General features: G+C 35.3%; 1 protein-coding gene across 1 annotated transcript in view; it reads right to left on the bottom strand.

Annotated features, from left to right (window-relative positions):
- The window catches only part of Rrp46 (exosome complex component Rrp46), a 121,039-nt gene that overhangs the window by 50,212 nt on the left and 49,265 nt on the right, over positions 1-21,562 (bottom strand). Inside the window, exons 4-5 of the mRNA XM_090395827.1 lie at positions 10,568-10,689; positions 2,282-2,422 (exon numbers count right to left, since the gene is read on the bottom strand). Coding sequence (XP_090251953.1) covers positions 2,282-2,422; positions 10,568-10,689 — 263 coding nt within the window. The remainder of the gene's footprint in view (positions 1-2,281; positions 2,423-10,567; positions 10,690-21,562) is intronic.

Below are 21,562 nucleotides of genomic sequence, written 5' to 3' on the forward strand. Positions count from 1 at the left end.
TGCCAACTTAGCGACTTTTGAGCTCTCAAAGCATACCTCTAAAAATTTTATCTCAACCTGGGGTACACATATCCCCAAGGGGTACATGCACCATAGGTTGAGAACCTCTACTTTGGAAGGTCAACTGTTAAGAGAGAGAGATTAGAAGCTTATGTGTGTTTACACACATACACACTAATCCCATACATGAAAGCCAAAGAACATATAAGAACTTCAGTGAATGCAGATAATGGCTGAGAAAGAAGATTGGAAAATAGTTCTAAATCAACTGTGTTAGAGTGTCATAACATGTGTTAGATCCTATTAGGATATACATCAGAAAATACTAATTTTCTGATATATATTTGGGTATAATTGGGTTCAAGGTTATGTTGTGAGTGGTCAGTGTAATTTAGTGCTCATGCAAAATTGGTGATTTTTAACTTTTTTTGTGTTTTTCCTTAAAAAATTTGTGCTTTATAGTACATTAGAGTAGATTTTCATGTTTTTAGAGTATTTAATGTTTTTATAATATATTTTATTGTGATATTTTAATATTAAATGAGCTGTAAAATTGAGACAAAAGTGCAGAAGAAACGGAATGCTAACAAGAACAGCAAAGTAGTGAACAGGAAAGTTTTGTCCACTAAAGACGATATGGTAGAGGATATTGAAAACAATTTAACCTCCAAGACTGAACGGTTAAAGAAGATTATTAGACAGATGATGAGGGAACTACAGAAAGTCGAGTGGCATTTAGAGGAACATACGAAGAATAAAAAAGCTCAGCAGAAAAATGGAAAACAAAGCACAGAATCAGGTAAGTTAATGCATAATAAGAAAAATCTGGTAAAGTTGATTATAAAAGGAAAGACATTATTTGGTATGGTGACTCTATCATAAAGCATGCCATTGATGGGTGGGTTATAACGCCTAATTTTCTTGGAGCAAAAATTAATGCAAGCAACTAAAAAACAGAAAAGCAAAGCAAAAAAGGTCTTAATTCTGGTAGGTAAATGATTAACTTGGGATAAATTAAGTATAAAAGAGGACATGAAAAGACTGTTGGAAGAATCGAGAGTGAAGAGTGAGAAAGTAAAATAGTTCGCATATCACCTAGACATGATGGAAATGAATTATGAAGAAGGGCTATGATGGCAAATGATTTGATGCATAGGCTGTGTAGAAGGAGTGAATGTAAGTTTTTGGATGTGTGGAGTGAGTTTGAGGGAATATTGTATTTGTATAAGAGGAACGGCCTACACTTGAATGCATTTGGCATCAGGAGTCTTGAAAAATTATTAATTCACATAAGACCAACATAGAGAGTCGGGGAAAATGAATTCTGATGGGAGGAATCATGCAAATCTGTGTGTAAGAGTGACAATGTTAGATAACTGTGATATGAGTGCTGCTGATATGCAGTACTTGCATATCAGCAGCACTCATTTCATAAGATTTGAATAAGCTGGAATTGTCGCATATGAAGAAAATGGCTGTCATTTCAGTGCTAATAAATGCATGTCATGAACTTTGGTGTGATTAGATATCCAATGTCATATTATATCGCAAGATTATGCTAGAAGAAATGAGGCTAGAGATCTTGGAGTTTTAATACACAAAACGTTGAATTTCAAGGATCATATAGCATTGTAAATAGTAATAACATAGCATAGATCAAATTGTAAATACAACTCAGAGAATAATTGCAATACTCAAACAAACCTTGACATTTTGCCTCTTTACAAGGCCTCGATAAGACCTCACTTAGACTATTGCACGTGTCTGGTCTCCTTGTGACTGTGGTGATTCTGATACGGTGGAGAGAGAGTGTCAAAAATGATATCAGGATTGGAATACTGATTACAAAGACAGATTGAGAATTTGTAGGCTGAATATGCTGAATACAGGAGAAAGAGGGCTGTTATGATTGAGATTTAGAAACTTCTAAAAAGGTCATACAGAATTTTAGCAGATGGAATTTTTCATTTTATGGAGGGTGGGGAAAGGATGCAAGGGCATCAGTGGAAGTTGAGAATGAATGCTGTCAACAAGAAGGGGGGATTAGGGCTAAATTTTTCTCTCATAGAGTAGTGCATGATTGGAATGGATTGCCTTTGGATGTTGTTGTGTGCAAGTAGCATGAATGAATTCAAGAACAGGTATGACAGCTGGCACGAATAGTATGGCCTCCCTTGATAAGTTCCTGACTCCCTGGAGGTCTGTCTTAATAAAAATAATAATAATAACATATTTTGAAATAATTTTCAAAAATTTTCATCAGAAATTTAAATTTACTTACTTTTTCTTGTTTGTCATCTGGATCTGTTACTATCTCATTTTTATCTGTTATAACACAAGAAACAGATGCAAGCAGGCCCTTCATATGTATGCTGGCGTCTACCAGTGCCATACAAGCTGAATTGATACATGCTGACAGTAACTGATTATACAAATTCAGGACTTTTTATTCCTCCCAAAGCTCTTTACAAGGTAAGTGATTCACATTCTTATATACATAACTATAATATTCAAAATATCTATATTACTTTTTACCTTTAAGTGGAAGAGAAAACGCTCTACCCACTTACTACTTTCATTACAAATTTAATTTATAAAGCCATCTAAAATCTTATTAGGAATCTGATTTAGTATTTCTTGTTTAATTCGCCCTCATTATTGTAGCAAAAAGGGACAACTGTGTAGTGTGCATAAAGTGTACTTATTATTTTGATGGTAATCCCAAAACAAGAAAAAGCAATATGCACTGGCAATATAAGAAGGATCAAGAAGAATAAGCAAGTTTGTTAACATCAAATGGGATAAATGTGGATATTAATTAAGAAACAATGAAAAATTATTTTCAGTGAATCTAGAGCTGAATGGCAAAGGAGTACATGGATGCTGTACATTAAACATGCACTGTTAATGACACCATGAACATAATCAAAAACTGTTTTTCATTTTTTTTAAAATACACTTCTTATCATTAAAATTTATTTCCAGATGGTTAATTCAACTCTTCAATGAGAGGATGTTATAGAGATATATTCGTTTCCAGATGTGACCATTACTTTACAAGGAATTTGTTCTGAAATGATTCAGCCAATTAAAATTCTTTATCCTCACCATATATATTTAAGCTCTCAAGAAACTCATTACCAGGGAACTCAATTTTAACTGGATAAGGCAGTTAGTAACGTGTCCAAGTTCTGTTTACCTCTTTCAAATGAAATGGATTCCCAAGTCATGGTGTCTTTTGTGAGGGAAAAATAAAACTACCATCTCTTGGAGAGAAAGTGACACACACACACACACACACACACACACACACACACACACACACACACACACACACACACACACACACACAGCAAACCACTTAGGGATGGAGACATTCATACTGCTATAAAAATTCTCTCTACAATATAAATATGATAAAAGTTAAGGGTCAAAGCTGTATAACTGAGAGGAGACCTCCACATAGCCTTTAAAGGAATGCGGAGAACCGACCAGGGCTTCTGACCTAATGTCCAATCCTCACCTTCTCGTGGTGCACCTTGTTAGGATCTACTTGGATACCGAATGAATGAGGATGGGCTAGCAATTTGGGATTTAGCCGACCAAACTGTATTCTTATTGGCTTAAACCAAAATACAAAATGGTACAACATGAAAAATTTCATGCTGGCTGGAGCGTCGCCCGGTTAAATAAGGCACCCATTACTTTCACCAGAGAATCAGGGTGAACAACAAAAAAGTCAGCTACTGGAACAATCTGAAAAAACACCCCAACTCAACATCACCAGAGTATGTTGAGTTGGGGTGTTTTCATATGTTGATAGGTACTATCAACAAAAGAAGCATGAATGGCAAAGAAATGGAGCTTACTGAGGAATTAGATAAGTACCAGATCGACATAATAGGGATGACTGAAACAAAAAAGACAAAAACTGGTGAGATCTTTCTGAGCAATAAATACAAAATGTTATAATCAGGCAATGACAATCAAGGAAAAGAAGGAGTAGCCATTGTATTCAACACTAAATACGAGGGTAATCTTCTTGAATGGCAGGCAGTCTCAAGTAGAGTGATGTGGGCAAATATCAGAATGGGGAACTGGACAATGAGACTTATTTGTGCCTATGGTCCCACAGAAGGTTCTACTAAGGTAGAAGTGGAGCAGTTTTTTGAGGCATTAGAAAAAGCAACTGACAGAATGAAAAAGTAAAAGTTGGTCCTTGTTGGGGATCTAATAGCAGAGTAGGAAGTGATTGTCAGACATACAAAAATATTTTGGGAAAATTTGGAGAAAAGAGCAAAGCTAATAATAATGGCAAATAACTGTTGGATTTCTGCTCAGGACATGGACTGGTTATTACTAACACCATATTCCAACATGCAAATGTGCACAAATTCACATGGAGAGAAGAGGCAAGAAATAAGAAAAGTCTCAATGACTATGTTATTGTTGATGGTGATATTTTCTCCTTGGTACAGAACACCAGAGAGTACAGAGGATTTGAAATTGGAAGTGATCAATATTTAGTCTTGAACAGGATAAAACTGAATTTCATTTTGAAAAGAATAAGATGTAAGAAAGTTTTAGGTGAATAAAAATTGAGCAGCTTTCAGATGTGAACTGTAGACTAAAATACACAAAGATTATTGAAGAAAAAATGAAAGAGTTTGAGAATAGGAACCAAACCTTGGAGATTGAGTGGCAAGCTTGGAAGAAAACTTTGATTGATTCAGCCAGAGAGGCATGTGGTGAGGTTCTCTGCAAGGATAGAAAAATCAGAACTCCATGGTGGACACAGGAAGTTAAAGAGGCAGTGAAGGAAAAGAAGAAAGCATATCAAAAGTTCCTGGCAAATAAGTCAGCTTGTGCTCTTAGAGAATACAGAGACAAATGCAAGAAAGCTAAACACTGCATAAAACTAGCTAAACAAAAGCTATGAGAGGACTTTGGCAAGAACATAGAAAATAAATATCAAGAAGGTGGCAAAATATTCTGGAGTTTGTTGAAGAAGCTTAGAAATGGAGGAAAGAGTGCTGTAAAAGGAATTAAATATGATAAAGGTGACATGAAAACAGGAGAAAAAGATATCCTTGAAGTATGGAGTAATTACTTCAAAAAGTTGCTAAATGAAACAAGCATTGATGACAGCACAGTGCTATAAAACACTGACCAGACATGCAGTCAGGAATACATATCCATACTTGAAGTAGAAAAAGCCATCAAAGGCTTGAAATGTGGAAAAGCAGCAGGAGTAGATGATATTTGACCAGAAATGCTGAAGTATGGTGGTATAAAAGTCTTACAGTGGCTGCACTGCATAGTTCAGAAGACCTGAACAGAGGGACGAATTCCCAATGATCGGAGTAGAGCTCTCATAGTACCCATATATAAAAAGGGAAATAAACTGAATGTGAGAATTACAGAGGTATTTCCCTACTGAGTGTTCCTGATAAGATATATGCAAGTATACTTGAGAAACGTTTGAGAAGAATTGTGGAAGAAAAGCTTAGTGAAGAACAAGCTGGATTCAGGCCAAATAGTGGCTGTCAGGATCAGATCTACACTTTACGACAAATAGTCGAGAAATCATGGGAATATAACAAAGATCTGTATTTAAGTTTTGTAGATCAGGAAAAAGGCATATGACAAGGTGTAAAAAGAGAAGCTATTCAATATGATACAGTTATATGGTGTTAATGACACATTATATCAAGCAATACTTAAGTCTTTATTTGAGTTGTAAGTCAGGAGTTAGAATTGAAGGAAGTACAGGAAAATGGTTTAATGTTAAATCTGGTGCGAGACAAGGATGCACATTATCCCCTCTGTTATTCATAATCTACATGGATCACATTATGAAGGAAAGTGGTATTAAACATGATATTAAAATTGGAGATGTTCATGTCAGCTCTTTGCTTTATGCGGATGATGTTATACTTATCAATAAATCCACTATAAGTTTGCAAGATTCCCTGACTAAATTGAATAACTGTTGTAATGGATATGGTATGAAGGTCAGCAATAAAAAGACAAAGACAATGAAAATAGGCAGAATCATTGAAAATGTCAACTGCGTTGTGAACGGAGAACCTGTAAAACAAGTAAAACATTTCACCTACTTAGGCATGATTTTTAGTGAAGATGGTGAATTAAATATGGAAATATACAACAGAATCAACAAAGCTGGTATGGTAGGAAGTCAGTTGAATAAATTCATATGGAATAAAAGAGAAATTAGTTGGAACACTAAATTAACTGTATACAAGACAGTGTTGAAACCAGTTTTAACTTATGGATCTGAGAGCTGGGTCAGAAGTAAAACACTTGACCAAAGACTGGAGACCTCAGATATGAGAGTCCTGAGAAAGATTAGAGACAAAAACTGATGGCATCAATGGCAATACCATATTAAAAAAAGGATATTAGGAAAGAACTTGACATTGTCAGCACCCAGGAATGCATTAGCAGAGATAATCTCAGGTGGTATGGTCACTTAAACAGAATGGGTGAGGAAAGATTAGCAAAACAAGTGTTCTCTACCAGGTTGGCAGGAAAACGACCCAGAGGAAGACCAAGATATAGGTGGATTGATACAGTACAAAGTGCCTTAGACGACAGAAATATAAGATCTGATAATATTGAAGTCTTGACAAGTAACAGACTGATCTGGAGGAAAATTGAAGATAGTAAGTTAGTAATGATGTAAATTTTTCAATGTAGTACTATCATATCCTGTACATCCCTTGAAGATATACATTGCAAGAATTTGATGATGATGATGATAAAAGTCAGTCAAAAAATTCATATGATTTTGGTAGCATAAAAAGGGAAGAGAAATCAAAACTTGTAGTGCAATCTTTTGGCCAGTGAATTAGCTATCTCACTTTTTTGTTTGTTGTTTCAATTCACACACACACTCATGTACTATGTTCTTGCTATTTTGTGTGGCAAAACACTTTCTACACAAGAAGGCACAGCCATGGGTAAACAAAAACATTATCCTCCCCAATTGCTAACTTTTACATGGAATATTTTGAGTAACATGCTCTAGATTCCTCTCCTTTAAAACCCAAAGTCTGGCTTAGATACGTCGACGATGTTTTTGCTATCTGGCCTCATAGCTGCCACACATTAGACACTTTCCTCAGCCACCTAAACAAACAACACAAATGCATACAATTCACAATTGAGATTGAAAAGCAGAACACACTTGTCACACGTCTTCCCTCTGGCAGTCTTTCCTTCAATGTTTACCGGAAACCTACATACTGGCCAATATATACACAAACTCCTACCACCACCAACACAAAAACTAGGTGTCATTAGTACACTAAAAAACAGGGCTTTGGAGATTTGTTCCAATGAATATGCACTAAAAGATGAATTAAACATTATCAGCAATACATTCCTTAAAATATGGCTACAGCCAAAATACTATCAACAAAATTCTTTGCAAGACCTCACTTAAAAACAAAAATAAACTAAACTACAATAAAACTGTAACCATTCCATACATTAAAAGGATATTAGATAAAATAAACAGAATACTACAGAAATACAACCTTAAAGCCACCTTCAAATCTCCTGCAAAATTAAAGAACTCACTCAACTCATCCAAGGATCCATTCCCTCTGCTGGATCACCCTAGAGTATACCATATTCATTGCACCTGTAATTTGTCCTATATAGAGGAAACAGGACACACAATTCCTATCAGAAAACAGGAACATAAATAACACATTAAATATAATCATCATCATCATGCATTTCAAGAATTTAGGCCTAGCATGGCCTGTTCCAGCATTAGAAGTCATCGTTGAATCGTTTAAGAGGACGTCCTGGTTTTCTTTTTCCTAATGGCTTGTTTTGGTAATCTTTCTGTTTTCATTCTTTGAACATGTTCCATCCATTTATGTTTATATTTTTTAATTTTTTCTATTACTGGTTCTTGGTTTAATTCTTTCATAATTTCTTCATTTCTTTTGTGATCAAATAGGGTATACTTTGCAGTTTTTTGTCATAAACTTCATTTCTGCTATTATTAATCTTTGTTTGTCTTTTTGTTTTATTGTCCAGATTTCGCTTCCATACATTAAGACTGGTAGGGCTAATGTATTGTATATTTTTAGCCTGGTTTGTTTTTGAACTAGGTTTGGTTTAAATATAGAGTTAATTACACCTGTTATTTTTAAATATTTTGCAATTTTTACGTTTATATCTTTTTCATATGTGATCATACATCCTACGTAGTTAAATGAATTCACCTGTTCTAAGATCTTGTTATCTATTACTATTTTAGTTCTTGCTGGATCTTGTCCTTTAAAGGCCATAGTTTTTGACTTTTCTGTTGATATTATCATACCATAATCTTTGGCTATCTCATTTAGATCTAAAATGGCTTTCTGTAAGTTATCTTCAGAATTTGTAATTATTATCTGGTCGTCGGCAAAAAGGAGGATGTTTAAGTTCACTGTAGGAGAAAGTTTAATTCCTCGATGTAGATTTTTATTCCATTTTATTATTATTTCATTTAAGTAAATATTAAAAAGAGTTGCTGAGAGTGGCCATCCCTGTCAGACCCCTTGGTTTATCTCTCTGGTATATGATAGCTTGTGATTTAATCTTATTTGTATTTGATTATTTTCATATATACTTGTGATAGCTTTTAGGATATTATTTGGTATATATTCAATATAATAACTATGGTAAAGCTGGCCTTTCTGATCATGCCTTGAAACACTTTACATAGAATTGATAGGAAAAGCACCTGTTATTTACATCACACCAAAACATGGAAAATGAACGTACATTTAAGGAGGCCTGTGAAATTTCCACATAACCTTTCTCCCTAAGAGTTACCTAATAAATAGGACTATAGGTAATCCAGAATCTTAAATCTAATATAACAATTGTCATGTTAAACTAGGACATCATTTTTGCTGTAATAAAACTGTCTATATGAAAGAATGTTTCTCTGATGTTGTCTTAAATAGAATAGCTCTGATGTTTTTATTTTATTTCATTTATCGATTTTAATTTTATTTTCGCTAGAGGTCAGGCCAGTAGAATAACCATTGATCAAATCACTGTCTCTTTAGCATACTGTGTGAAATGTAACATAGCTTGTCTCTGTATAATTTTTTTTTATATTTCTTTAATTATTTCTAACATGGTTGTAGAGTCCATAATTTATCTAAAATGAATGCTCAGCATCGTATAACACTAAAGGAAAGGATTTTCACTTCCTCAAGTCCCATCTGTTAGTGGTCACTAGTATGGATTCCACTATTCTAAATTTACAGTTTATTTTCTAGCCTACATCACCTACCTATGGAGATGGAGCATGAAAATGTTTGGTGTGCTAATAACACTTGATATTTCCAGGGCATTTGATCAAGTCTGCCATTGAGACCTGCTCTGCAAAATGCCATTATTTGATCTTCTTTTCACTCTTTAATTGAATATCAGGTTTTCTCTAACAAACCTGTAGTGAGCAAGCCATCCACCATATTGCTTAATTACTATAACCTCATAGTAAATGGCTTCTTCTGTTCAGACTTTTCCAACTATGAATGCAGGGCTCTGTTCTATCACATGCTATTTCTCTCATACATAAATGACTTTCTCTTGCTGACTAGTAACCTTATCCATAGTCCTAAACATATCATAAACAGATCTTAACACCATTCTTCAATGGGGATATGGTAACTTAGTTATCCATATCCCGATTGAAGAATAGTGTTAACAGCACTTGCTCTTCCTCCACACACACAAATGAGATCAAAATTTATTTCCCCCTTAGTCTTAACATACAAATCACAAGACAGGATCAGATCTCGCTTTCTCTCTCCCTCGCTCTTCTGGGGTTGACATTTATCTCTAATCTTTCCTAGTATAAAAAACAACACTATGTATTTATTACTGCTGTTATTCTATTCACTAAAAACTCTGTATCCTTTACTGCTCAAGACAGGAACTCTGAATAATTCATGCAACCTTGGTATACCACTTTCATGTTTATATTTAAGGCAGTACATCAAATCTTCCTAAAAATTCTTCATGATGTCTAGAGATGAACAATTTGGCTGAGCAATGATCTCCCTCTCAATACGAACTTAAACAGCTATCTCACAGATAGAATGTTTTAGCCTTATGTCTTTACTACAGGAACTTTCAATATCAGTGCTTCACTGAACTGGTATCACTCTTCAACTTTCTATTAAGTATATTAAAATATGAATAGCAGCTCACCAAAGTTCTTTTACAGTTTAAAACCCACTGAACCAGTTTCTCCTGCCTCTATTCTCTGGAACAACCTTCCTCATTAAGTATTCTCCACAGACCACAATCTCCAGCTTTTCAAGAGGAATATCAGTGCATTCCTTCTCCCTGAGATTGGGCCTATGCATAACATCAACTTGCTACAGCTTGTGAGACCTCCTATGGGTGTGAATCTCTCTTCTCTCTCTCACACACACAAACATGTGCATGCACTTCAAAAATGAGAATGAAATAATATATGAATAACTTACACTAACATTGTAAGTAAACTTACAATAAAGGATACGCTCCCAGAATTCTGGATTTCCTGAATTATTATCATAATCGATGTTCGTGGATAAAGTGTCACCAGTATTGCATTTTCGAATATATTTCTAATTTCACTTTCCTTGAGTCTTTCAGCACAGCCTGCAATAAATTAGATTTAACATTCAGAATGATAACATTTTTTAGTTTTAAAAAATAATTTTCTGTATGAAGTGCTACAATTTTAGTATAAATGAAATGTATATATCTACAGATGTATGGATACAAAACTTCAGCAATTCTTCCCCAGTTTGGAAGCATCACTCATTAAATCATGGATAGCACTGTTTTGCCCTCTTTCCACCCCAGTAGCACCTTCCTGAAGAAAGTGCCAATGGGGTGAAAAGAGAGCAAAATAGTCCCACTATATTAAGGAGGTTCCAAGACAGAAGTAGCAAATTATAGGCCAATCAGTATAATCCAGAGTGATGGTAATGGTATTGCAAGGACATTTTGACAGGATTCCACACAGAACACCGTTGCATAAATTGGAGGAAATGGGGAAGGATATGAATCTGGTGATTTGGATTCAAGGAGTGGTTAACGGAGGAGTTGAGTGCAGGAGAAGGCAGGATGTACATCAATGACTTGTCATATGATGTACATCCATGCTCTTCTCTATGCAACAGAAAAGCATGGTCACCCTTCTTAATATAGCTGCACTTATATACTTCAAAAATTTGTCAAAGTATTTCTTAAATTGAGAAATTTTACTTCCAGCATGGTGCCATAAAAAATAATTGGTTTTGATATTTTTCTAGGGAATCTTTTATCCCTGAAAGTACAGAAATTATCGAACAAAAGCAGCTGGCAGAGAGCATGTGACATAAAAGGAAGCAACATAAATCTACAAGAATGGCAAAACTAATGAATCTTAAGAAGGTCCATCAGCCCACAGAAATGAGAAGAATAGGATGTGTTGTTTAATTTTCACCTTCATAGTGATGTTTTGAAGACAAGAAGTAACATGATGCAGTTATGCAATATGGGCAAAAAAAGGTGAGAAAAAAGAAACCCTTGTTAATTATTAGATATGAAGAGTAAGTCTGTATCTTTAGGAAGTAACAAGGGAAGATTGTTTCAAAAGATAGCAGTAGAAGGAATGAATGAATGAATGAATGAAGATACGGAAAAATGTGTTCTGAGTTTGGAAATGAATTGAGAAGTAGCTAAATAGCTGCAGCAAAAATCTTAACAGATTTTGCAGAGAGAGTAATTGAATTATGAATGCTAATTCTGATGATGTCTCCATGGAAATAAATCTAGAAAATATACAAAACAAAGAACTGACCATCGATGTGTAAGAAAGTGGAGTGAAGTGAATTAGTAAGAAAAAGGTTAGTACTCTTCTCACATTTGGGGTGGTTTTTTGGGGCCAGCCTGGTTGGTCGAGTGGTCAACGTATCCGCTCTCCAGCCCAAAGCTTGTGGGTTCGAATCCCGCTGTGGGCATGGATGTTTGTGATTGTCTGTGAAAATACTAGTGGTGGTGGTCGGCAGTAGATGGCGACGTTGGTGTAGATGATGAAGGTAGTTGCGGTTGGCGGAGACGGAGAGTTGTGGAGTAGGTTCCCTCCCTCGATGAGTCTTTGGACTCCCTGGAGGTGTCATGTAATAATAATAATAATTTCCCCCTGCCCCCAAGTATTTTTGGAAGCTCTTAGGGGACTACTATCCCAAATGTGAGAAGAGTAATCCACAGCTAGACAAATATATAAAGTAATGCTAATGCTTTTTATGCTAATGAAGCAATATTTGCAATGTTTCTGCCAACAGGGAGTTGAGGTCTGTCAAAAATAAGATTAGAAAATATGTTACTTTGCAAGAAATAAAACAGGACTGAGTTTTACTAGAAATGAAATTAACTAGGTTATCAAAATTGCATTGAAGAATGGTTTTGGAGTTAGAATTTACAATTGCAGAACTTGATATTCTGGTAGATTTAATGATTTGTTTAGTGCAAGGCTTGTAACTAAATGAGACACTGGAGTGCAACGTACTCTTATCAGCAAAATTCTGTATTCAATTTGCAGTAAATTAGAGAAGGTTATTGATTTGCAGAAGGATAAACAGATGTGGATCACCAGCTTAGTAAGCCAGTAGTAATTCAATACCTCTTGTAATTTTGCACATTAAAATTTAGTGCCTACAGCTGATTAGGACTTTTCTCTTTGTTTTTTAATATATGCTTAGAAATCATATATTCAGTATACTTGACTACTGATCTGCTTATTAATTCATTATAAATATTCTAATATGCAGATAATCAAAACTTATTTTTTCCCCACTATCAGAGAAAAGCTTATTTAGACAAAACATTCAGCTCACTTGAATGGCCTTCCACAACTCACAGAAGTCTATAAAAAGAGTCTCTATGACAAACCAGTAACTGATGATGGAGAACTGTCCATCCAACATAAATTTTAGTCAAACATCCAGCTAAAATTCTAAAAGAATAAAAAGTATTGCTGGCCTGGTTGGCCACACAGTTAGTATACCAGCTCACCAACTAACAGGCTGTGGGGTTAGAATCTCACCATTGGCATGAATGTTTGTAAATGTCTTTAGATGGGAGATGAATTTCAGTGCCCACCGTGAGACCACCTCCCCACTTACTGGAGGCATGAAGTGGCTCGAAAAAGTTGCATTCTTGGTCTCTAGACCAGGGTTTTGCGCTATTTAAAAAATAAATTCAAAATGTAAAATATATATATATCCAATTCTCCATTTACACAGTAGATTGGTTCCAGAAAAATCCATGTAAACGAAAACCATGTTAAAAAAAGAATACAGTGGATATGAAAAAATAGAAGAATGGTTGGAGATGTGAAAACCCAATATGAACAATAAATTATTTTCAAACAAAATACAGGAATACCTTGATTATCGCGATTCTCGATTTATCGTGGTTTATAATTTGATACCAAAATTCCAATTATTGTGGCCACGAGATGTAGCCCACTACATATGCAACCAGTTCGAGTTGCCACTCTCCAGGTATCGCTCTCTTGTAGCACTTCGTTTTTATCCGAAGGCGCCTTCTCACCACTTAACTATCTGCCCTTGCCTGAAGTACATGTGGATATTTATTTCTCTTGTTATTTACCTCTACTAAGGATGATTTCAAGTCTACAGCTATCAAGAAGAAACGTAGAGTGATCAGCTTAGAAGATAAGTTGCATATGATAAATAAGTATGAAGCAGGCATAAGGCATAACCAAAGCCAAAATTGCAAGAGAGTACGGTCTAAATGAATCAACTATTCGCCATATTTAAGACCAAGCTGCAAACTATCAGCAACTAGGACAAAGTGCATCGACCTCGTCTGTGTCCCAAACTACGAGAAACAGAAGCCATCTTATGATTGAAATGGAAACGCTATTGTTAGTGTGGATAGAAGATTGTAACCAAAAGAGAATTCCTTTTAGTCAAATGACTATAAAAACAAAAGCAATGAATTTGTATGAAACTTTTAAAAAGAAAACAATTAGAAAGCGAAAATGATTCGGCGTCAGTAGTGGAAAAAAACTTTCTCTGTAAGTTCAGGGTGGTTTGATCGGTTCAAAAAGCAATCGAGCATTCATAGTGTTCGTGTACAAGGTGAAATTGCAAACGCCGATGAAAAAGCAGCAGCTAGTTTTCCTGGTGAATTGCAACAGATCATTGAAGAAGGAAATTATACCGATGATCAGATATTTAATGCTGACGAAACAGGCTTATTATGGAAAAAAAATGTCCACTAAAACATTTTTAGCAAAAAATGAAAAATCACAGCCTGGCTACAAGGTTTCGAAGGAGCGTGTAACACTTTTACTATGTGGCAATGCTTCTGGAGATTACAAGATGAAGCCTCTCTTTATTTATCATTCACAAAATCATCGCCCGCTTAGAAGTTTGCTTGTGAAAAAGTTCTTCGTAGGTAATATGCCTTAAAGGATGCGATTACACCTTGATCCATTGGCTGGATGATGTAAGTGGTATTAGTAATTTGTGCGAAAATGTAAATAACTTTTACATTTTCGCACAAATTATTCAGTTGGATGACTAGGTGCATTATCTAATATCAACAAGATTTTAAAATCGAGATTTAATGACTTGCAGGTACCTTTCAGCTTCAGGACAAAAACAGTTTTTAAACTTCGGCAATCCTAATCTCGAGCGATCACTGAAAATTCCATCCGTTACTACCGAGTTTTATGTGAAGAAAAAAGAGAGAAAAAATTCCACCAGACAACTCTACACCAATTTTTATCCAAGAAAGAATAATTGTATGTACTGTATGTACTTGTTATATATAAATAAAGATTAAAGAATACTCTTGTTTTTCTTAATGAACCTTCATTTTTTATTATATAACACATTTCTTTTTTACTTGATATATAAAATTTAATTAATAGATTTGAAAAATCCTTGACATTGATCACCCATTTTACATGCATTATTTATAACGATTATCGTGGATTCGATTATTGCGGTATTTTTCGTGGCAACAATAACTGCGATAATCGAGGTATTCCTGTATATGAAAATCATTGAATAAAATACTATTTAATTTTAATGGAATATTTTTTATTTTAAATACTTATTTAATTTATATATATATGTGTGTATATACATATATATCTTTCTTAAAGAAAATAGTGTCACTAATAAAACAGAAATTCGAAAAGGCCCAAATACACCTGCGCATATGGTTATTAGTTATTAAATTTTATTTGCCATCACTTTCTGATAGTAGCCGCATTCTTTTGTGTGAGAGTGGAATTAAATCACTCCCATCACTTGAAGCACTTTGGCTGTCCTGCTCATACTGCAATGGCAAAATATTTTCTTCAGTAAAAGAAACTAAATTAGCACTAATTTTCAATAATTCTGAATGTTGATTTTTTTTTTAACCACAAACTCTAATTAATCACTGATATCCTGTTTTGACTAGATCTTTGTATAATTCTTCATATCACACCATACATGACTTCAGTTCACGTTTAAACTGTTCAGTATTTGGATCATGTGTAAGAAAATGACTTTGCAATTTACTAGCCAACTGAAGCCCTTCTTTAATTACTCTTGCAGTAAGTGGAATCTCTTCATCATCATCACTTTTTCTTTTTCACACATTTTGGCCAGGTAGCTTTCAAGCATTTAAAGTTGATGGTTTCAATTCTGATAGCACCAGCTTAGAAAGTTTGATGTAATCCAAAATAGAAAATTTCTTCCACACATCAATAACTGTCAGTAGATTATTCTTATCTACTTTATCCAAAATATATTAGAATGTTCTTCTTATTTAGTAAGTTTTGAAGGTAGCGATCACACCCTGGTCTATTGGTTGTATTATGTGGCAGAAAACAAAATTCCACATTTGGGTATTCTAAAACAGGATGGCCAGGCGCATTGTCTATAATCAATAAAACTTCGAAGTCCAGATTTTTTTCCCCATCAAATAGCATTTAATTTCCAGAACAAAATATTTTATTGCCGTGCCCATGGTCTTAGAAATGAACTCTATTGCACGAACAAAACACAAGACATGTAACCATTTTGAATTGTAAACAAGAAATAAATGTTTAGCAAACAGCTTAACTCCTTCCAAACAGCTTTATTTAGGTGAGCCTTCCGTAACAGAACAACTTAACTTCAAGGAATCAGCATAGCACCCTTCTGCTTCCAACAACCAAAGGCGAGTGAATATAAAGGACCATCTTGAAAGTTTATTTTTCACTTTGTTAGACTATAATAAATTTAGTTTAATCCTTTATCCACGTGTGAGCAAACAAAGTTTGCGCCTGAAAGTATCTTCAGGACTGGGGTAAGGTGGTACACTTTATTGCCCAGTGTTGTACCACCTTACCCCAGTCCTGAAGATACTTTCAGGCACAAACTTTGTTTGCTGACACTTGGATAAAGGATTAAACTAAATTTATTATAGTCTAACCAAGTGAAAAATAAACTTTCAACATCTTTCTCTAAATCTAGAGTAATTTAATAAAAAGGTGGCACACTGTTTGGCAACTCCTGTAGGTAGAGATGACCTTGCTAATGCTTCTGCCTGGTATCTCCAATTGGACTTGGCTCCCATTGAAGAGACCTCAATAAAAGTTGAAACTGGTCTGGGTAGTGGCCCTTCCCTTAATGCATAACATCATACATATCCAGAAGGAGATGTGTTTTGCTGGGAGATACTGAGATAAGAGTGATGTTATCTTGCTCCACCTTTGCAACGAGTTGCACCACCTTACCCCAGTCATGAAGATACTTTCAGGTGCAAACTTTGTTTGCTCATACTTGGATAAAGGATTAAACTAAATTTATTATAGTCTAACCAAGTGAAAAATAAACTTTCAACATCTTTCTCTAAATCCAGAGTAATTTACTAAAAAGGTGGCACACCGTTTGGCAACTCCTATAGGTAGAGATGACTTTGCTAATGCTTCTGCCTGGTATCTCCACTTGGGCCTGGCTCCCACTGAAGAGACCTCAATAAAGGTCGAAACTAGTCGGGGTAGTGGCCCTTCCCTTAATGCATAACATTATATATATCTGCAAGGAGATGTGTTTTGCATTATGGGAGATACTGAGATAAGAGTGATGTTAGCTTGCTCCACCTTTGCAACGAGTTGCACCACCTTACCCCAGTCCTGAAGATACTTTCAGGTGCAAACTTTGTTTGCTCACACTTGGATAAAGGATTAAACTAAATTTATTAAAGGATAACCTGTCAGCTTAACATCGGTGAATCGTAACTACAAAAATTGATTTTTTTTTTTGTTTTTGCCACAATTGTCTACATTCTGTGGCTTAGAGTAATCCCTGATATTTAAAACATTGAGGGAGTTCCCAAAATTCAAGTTTAAGTACATATGTACCATTCTAGGAAATGATAATTATAATGGAAATACCCTATTTAACAGAACTGAATCCAAACAGAAATTTTAAAAATAAGCACCATTTGAACTGTTAAATCAAAATATTCCATGTAAAAATAGAATTGCTTTTGTTTTCTAAACTGTGTTATTTCACAATCATGTAAAAAGAGAATTAGCTGTATATATAAAATTGATAAAAATAGAAAAAAAATCCTTAGCCCACCCACAGTATAAAATGTACTATAGCTTTGCAAATAACCTTTCATGGGTGGGAGCAACATAAAAGTAAAGCTCCCTTACTTTAGCAAGAATTCTCCTGACTTGAGAACTTATTATTATCTGAGATTTCCAAGGAGTCAAGGACTCATCGAGGGAGGCTATCACCAAAACCAGATGTCATATCTACCCTAGCTCTTATTCCTTTCTTGATTGTGAACAAATTTAACTTGCATGGATGACTCCATGTTTTCTCCCCACCTTCCACATAACGAAAAATTTCATCAGATGATATCCTATAACATCCATTCAAAAGTTTATAGATCTCTATCATACCACCCCTTTTTCTCTTATTAACCAAAGTCAGCAATCCACATGTTAGCAATATGTTCTCATAATCTAAATTCCATAATCCAGATATAATTTTTGTAACTCTTCTTTACACCTTTTCCACAGCTTCTTTTTCCCCTTGGAACCCAGGACACCAAATCTGCACACAATAATTCAGGTGTGGTCTTATCAAGGCCTTATCCTTACATGTCAAGGTTTGCTTTGACATGGCAATTATCCTCTGAGTTGTATTTGCAACTTTTGATATGTGACCTTTGAACTTCAAATTCCTACCACCATTATTATTATTATTTGACACCTCCAAGGAGTCCAAAGACTCATCGAAGGAGGGAACTTGCTCTACAGCTCTGTCTCCATCACTCAATCCACCAACTGACCACAACTACACCATGCCATCTATCACCGACCACCACCACCACTAATTTTTCCACCGACAATCACAAAAAATTCATGCCAACGGCAGGATTTGAACCTGCAGTCTTTTGGCTGGAGAGCAGATACACTTACTACTTGGCTACCCAGGCCGGCAAGATCCTTAGCTTTATCAGTTTCTAGGAGCATAGCCCAGCTAATATAATATGCTGCTGTAAATCTCATCATGCCAAAGTGCATAACTTTACACTTACCAACATTCAACTGACAGCTATTTTCATTTGTCCAAATTTCCAGCCTATTCAAATCATTTTGTAAGTTTTGCAAGTTCAGGGATGCTGCTGACATCAGCAGCATCCCTGATTGCCCTGCCTATCTTTGCATCATCGGCAATTAACTGCATGTTTCTTGTCAAGATCCTTCCTAATGTCATTAATGTATAGACTGAACAACAATGGCCCAAGGATTGAACACTGAGATACACCACTGGTCACCTTAAATTTGGCAGATTCACACCACTGTATACCACTTTCTGATATCTGTGTGTTAACCATCCACCGATCCAAGTCAATAGTTTAAAATTCAATCCCATATACTCCAATTTATGCAACAGCCTTCTGTGGTTTATCCTATCTAATGCTTTTCAAAATTCAACATTATAGTGTATTCATTCCCTTTATCCAACTCGGCTGCAACATTGTTATAAAATATGAGCAAACTGGTAAACCGTGGCTTTCCTTTAGTGACCCCATGCTGCTCCCTGCAGAGTATAGCTTGTTTGTCTACCCATTTCTGTATGTGAGTTCTTACCAAAACTTCTCTACAATCTTCACTATCCCACCAGAGATACTGATAGGTCGGTAGTTTTTGCACCACTCTTGCATAACTGAACTATCATTCACATTCCACCCATTCCTGTGGTAACATTCCAGAGCTGAGACTCAAGTTATACAAAAAATTTGGCTGAATATTCCTTTAGTAAACATGCTGATATTCTATCCATCCCTATTGCCAAATTCTAATCCAGTTTATGCAACAACTCTTCAACCCCATTTTCATGAACCTCTAACTCTTCATCCAGTGTAGCAGTAGCACTGTGCACCATGTTACATACACCTAGTTGATATATCTTAGCAAAGTAAGTACTCATTAACTGAATTATCTCATTGGCTTCTGACACTACGTATCATCTGATTCAATAAAGTTATTCTTCCACATTCATTCTTCTTTTGCTTGCAGCATAATGATAAAATTCTCTTGGATTGTCTTTGGTTTGCATAGCCAATTTCTTTTCATACTATTATTTAACTTTCTGCACAATACTTGTTCCTTTTCTAGCCTGAGATTTATATATTTCATAACTCCTCTCACTTATTCTCACGATATTCTTTCCACATCATCTTCTTGTGGATCTCTTGCCTAATAAGGCTACACATCCATTTAACTCTCAACCTATTTATTCTTCAAACACTAGCAGAAATATTCAGATAAAGCCTCATTTAAGCACTTTTTCAAAGATTTCCATGCATTGCTGACATTTTTCTCATTCAGTAACTGATACAATGGGACCAAAGATAGCATTCTCCTAAGCTGATCATAGTTTTTGTAATTCAGCATGTAACCTGGTCTAATGGGAACATTGGTATAAATAAGATACTTCCCAAGAAAGCACAGTATAATCACTGTCACCAACTGGTGGTAAAGTAGCCACATTCTTAACAGAGACCCTTTCTGATGTTATGAACAAATCCAACACTCTTTGAAATATCAAATATATTTATCTAATATCCAATTTCTTTCAATGAAAAAGTTTCTTAGACACTACTAATCTATTTGTGCACCACCTTACAGTCTCTTTGTCAATAACATACTAATCAAAAATTTAATTACTTTCATTGAACAAGTTTTTCATCACCAGTTTACAACTTAATTGCTTCTATGGTAAAACAAAGCACACAAGTGTGTACACATGATCCACAGTTGACCTACTAGTTTTCATCACCCACTTCTGGACTCAAGGCATGAAAAAATTTGTAGAGACTCACGTGGTTGCCCTCGGCATTTTAAAGGCATCTGATTGTGTTTGGCACAGAGGCTTGCTTGCTTTCCACACACTGCAACCTCATTGCCAACTTTCTCACTGGTTGTTTTCTACACCATCTGCCATGATGTAGCAAGATGGTGTTTTCTCTTCTCAGATTTCCCCCAAAATGCAGGCGTATCCCAGGATTCTGTACTTTCATCCACTCTCTTCTTGTATATAAATTACCTCTTCCAGACTTCCAATGCTATCTACAGCTTTGCTGATGACAACCCGCTTCATTCCTCTTTTCATTTAACAAACCTAGTAGTGCCCAATTGTTAGATCACCTCAAGATCATCACAACCAGTGTCCTGAACTCCTACCTCCTAGCTATATCTGCCAATGCCACCAAAATTCGGTTCTGTCTGACATCTCACATCCCTCCCTCTTTCGATAATACTTATATATTTATAAGTATTATCGAAAGAGGATAGATATTCAAACCCAATCAGATTTCTCCTTCTTGGACTGACCTATACCTCCAACCCTTCCTGGCACAAACATTACAACCATAGCCCCTGCAACCAAAAAGGACACTACTTCACACCTTTACAGTTGCTAAATCTATACAAATTACAAATCTGTCTGACCATGGAATACTGCTCATATACGACAAATCAGCATGCAGCAATGCAATAAACATTTCCACCATGGAAATGCAGAGTATAAGACAAGGTGACACAATATTTCCAAAAATATTCATAGCATGCCTAGAAGAAGAAATATTCAGATCGTAATTGGGGGAGAAAAAAAGGTCCAAAGATAAATGGAAGATATTTAAGCCATTTACACTTTGCGGCCAACATGGTTTTCTTTACTATAACTGCACACAAATTACAAACTCATATCCATGAACTGTAAATTACTAGCAAAACAACTGGCTTAAAGATAAATCTAAAGAAACTATGTAAAGTCTGAAATAATAAAAATCAATAATGATGAAACTGAACAAGTGAACCATTATACAGAGTCCATCAAAAAAATGTATAGACATTCAGCAAAAGAAAAAACCCGTATAAAAATTGTAATACTAAATAATTCAATTCTTGAAAGACACTTGTGACATTAAGTTAAGAATTATAAACACG

Source organism: Typopeltis vanoorti, chromosome 7, assembly GCF_054136105.1.
Source record: "Typopeltis vanoorti isolate ZY-2024b chromosome 7, IOZ_Tvanoo_1.0, whole genome shotgun sequence".
Taxonomy (NCBI): Eukaryota; Metazoa; Arthropoda; class Arachnida; order Uropygi; family Thelyphonidae; genus Typopeltis; species Typopeltis vanoorti.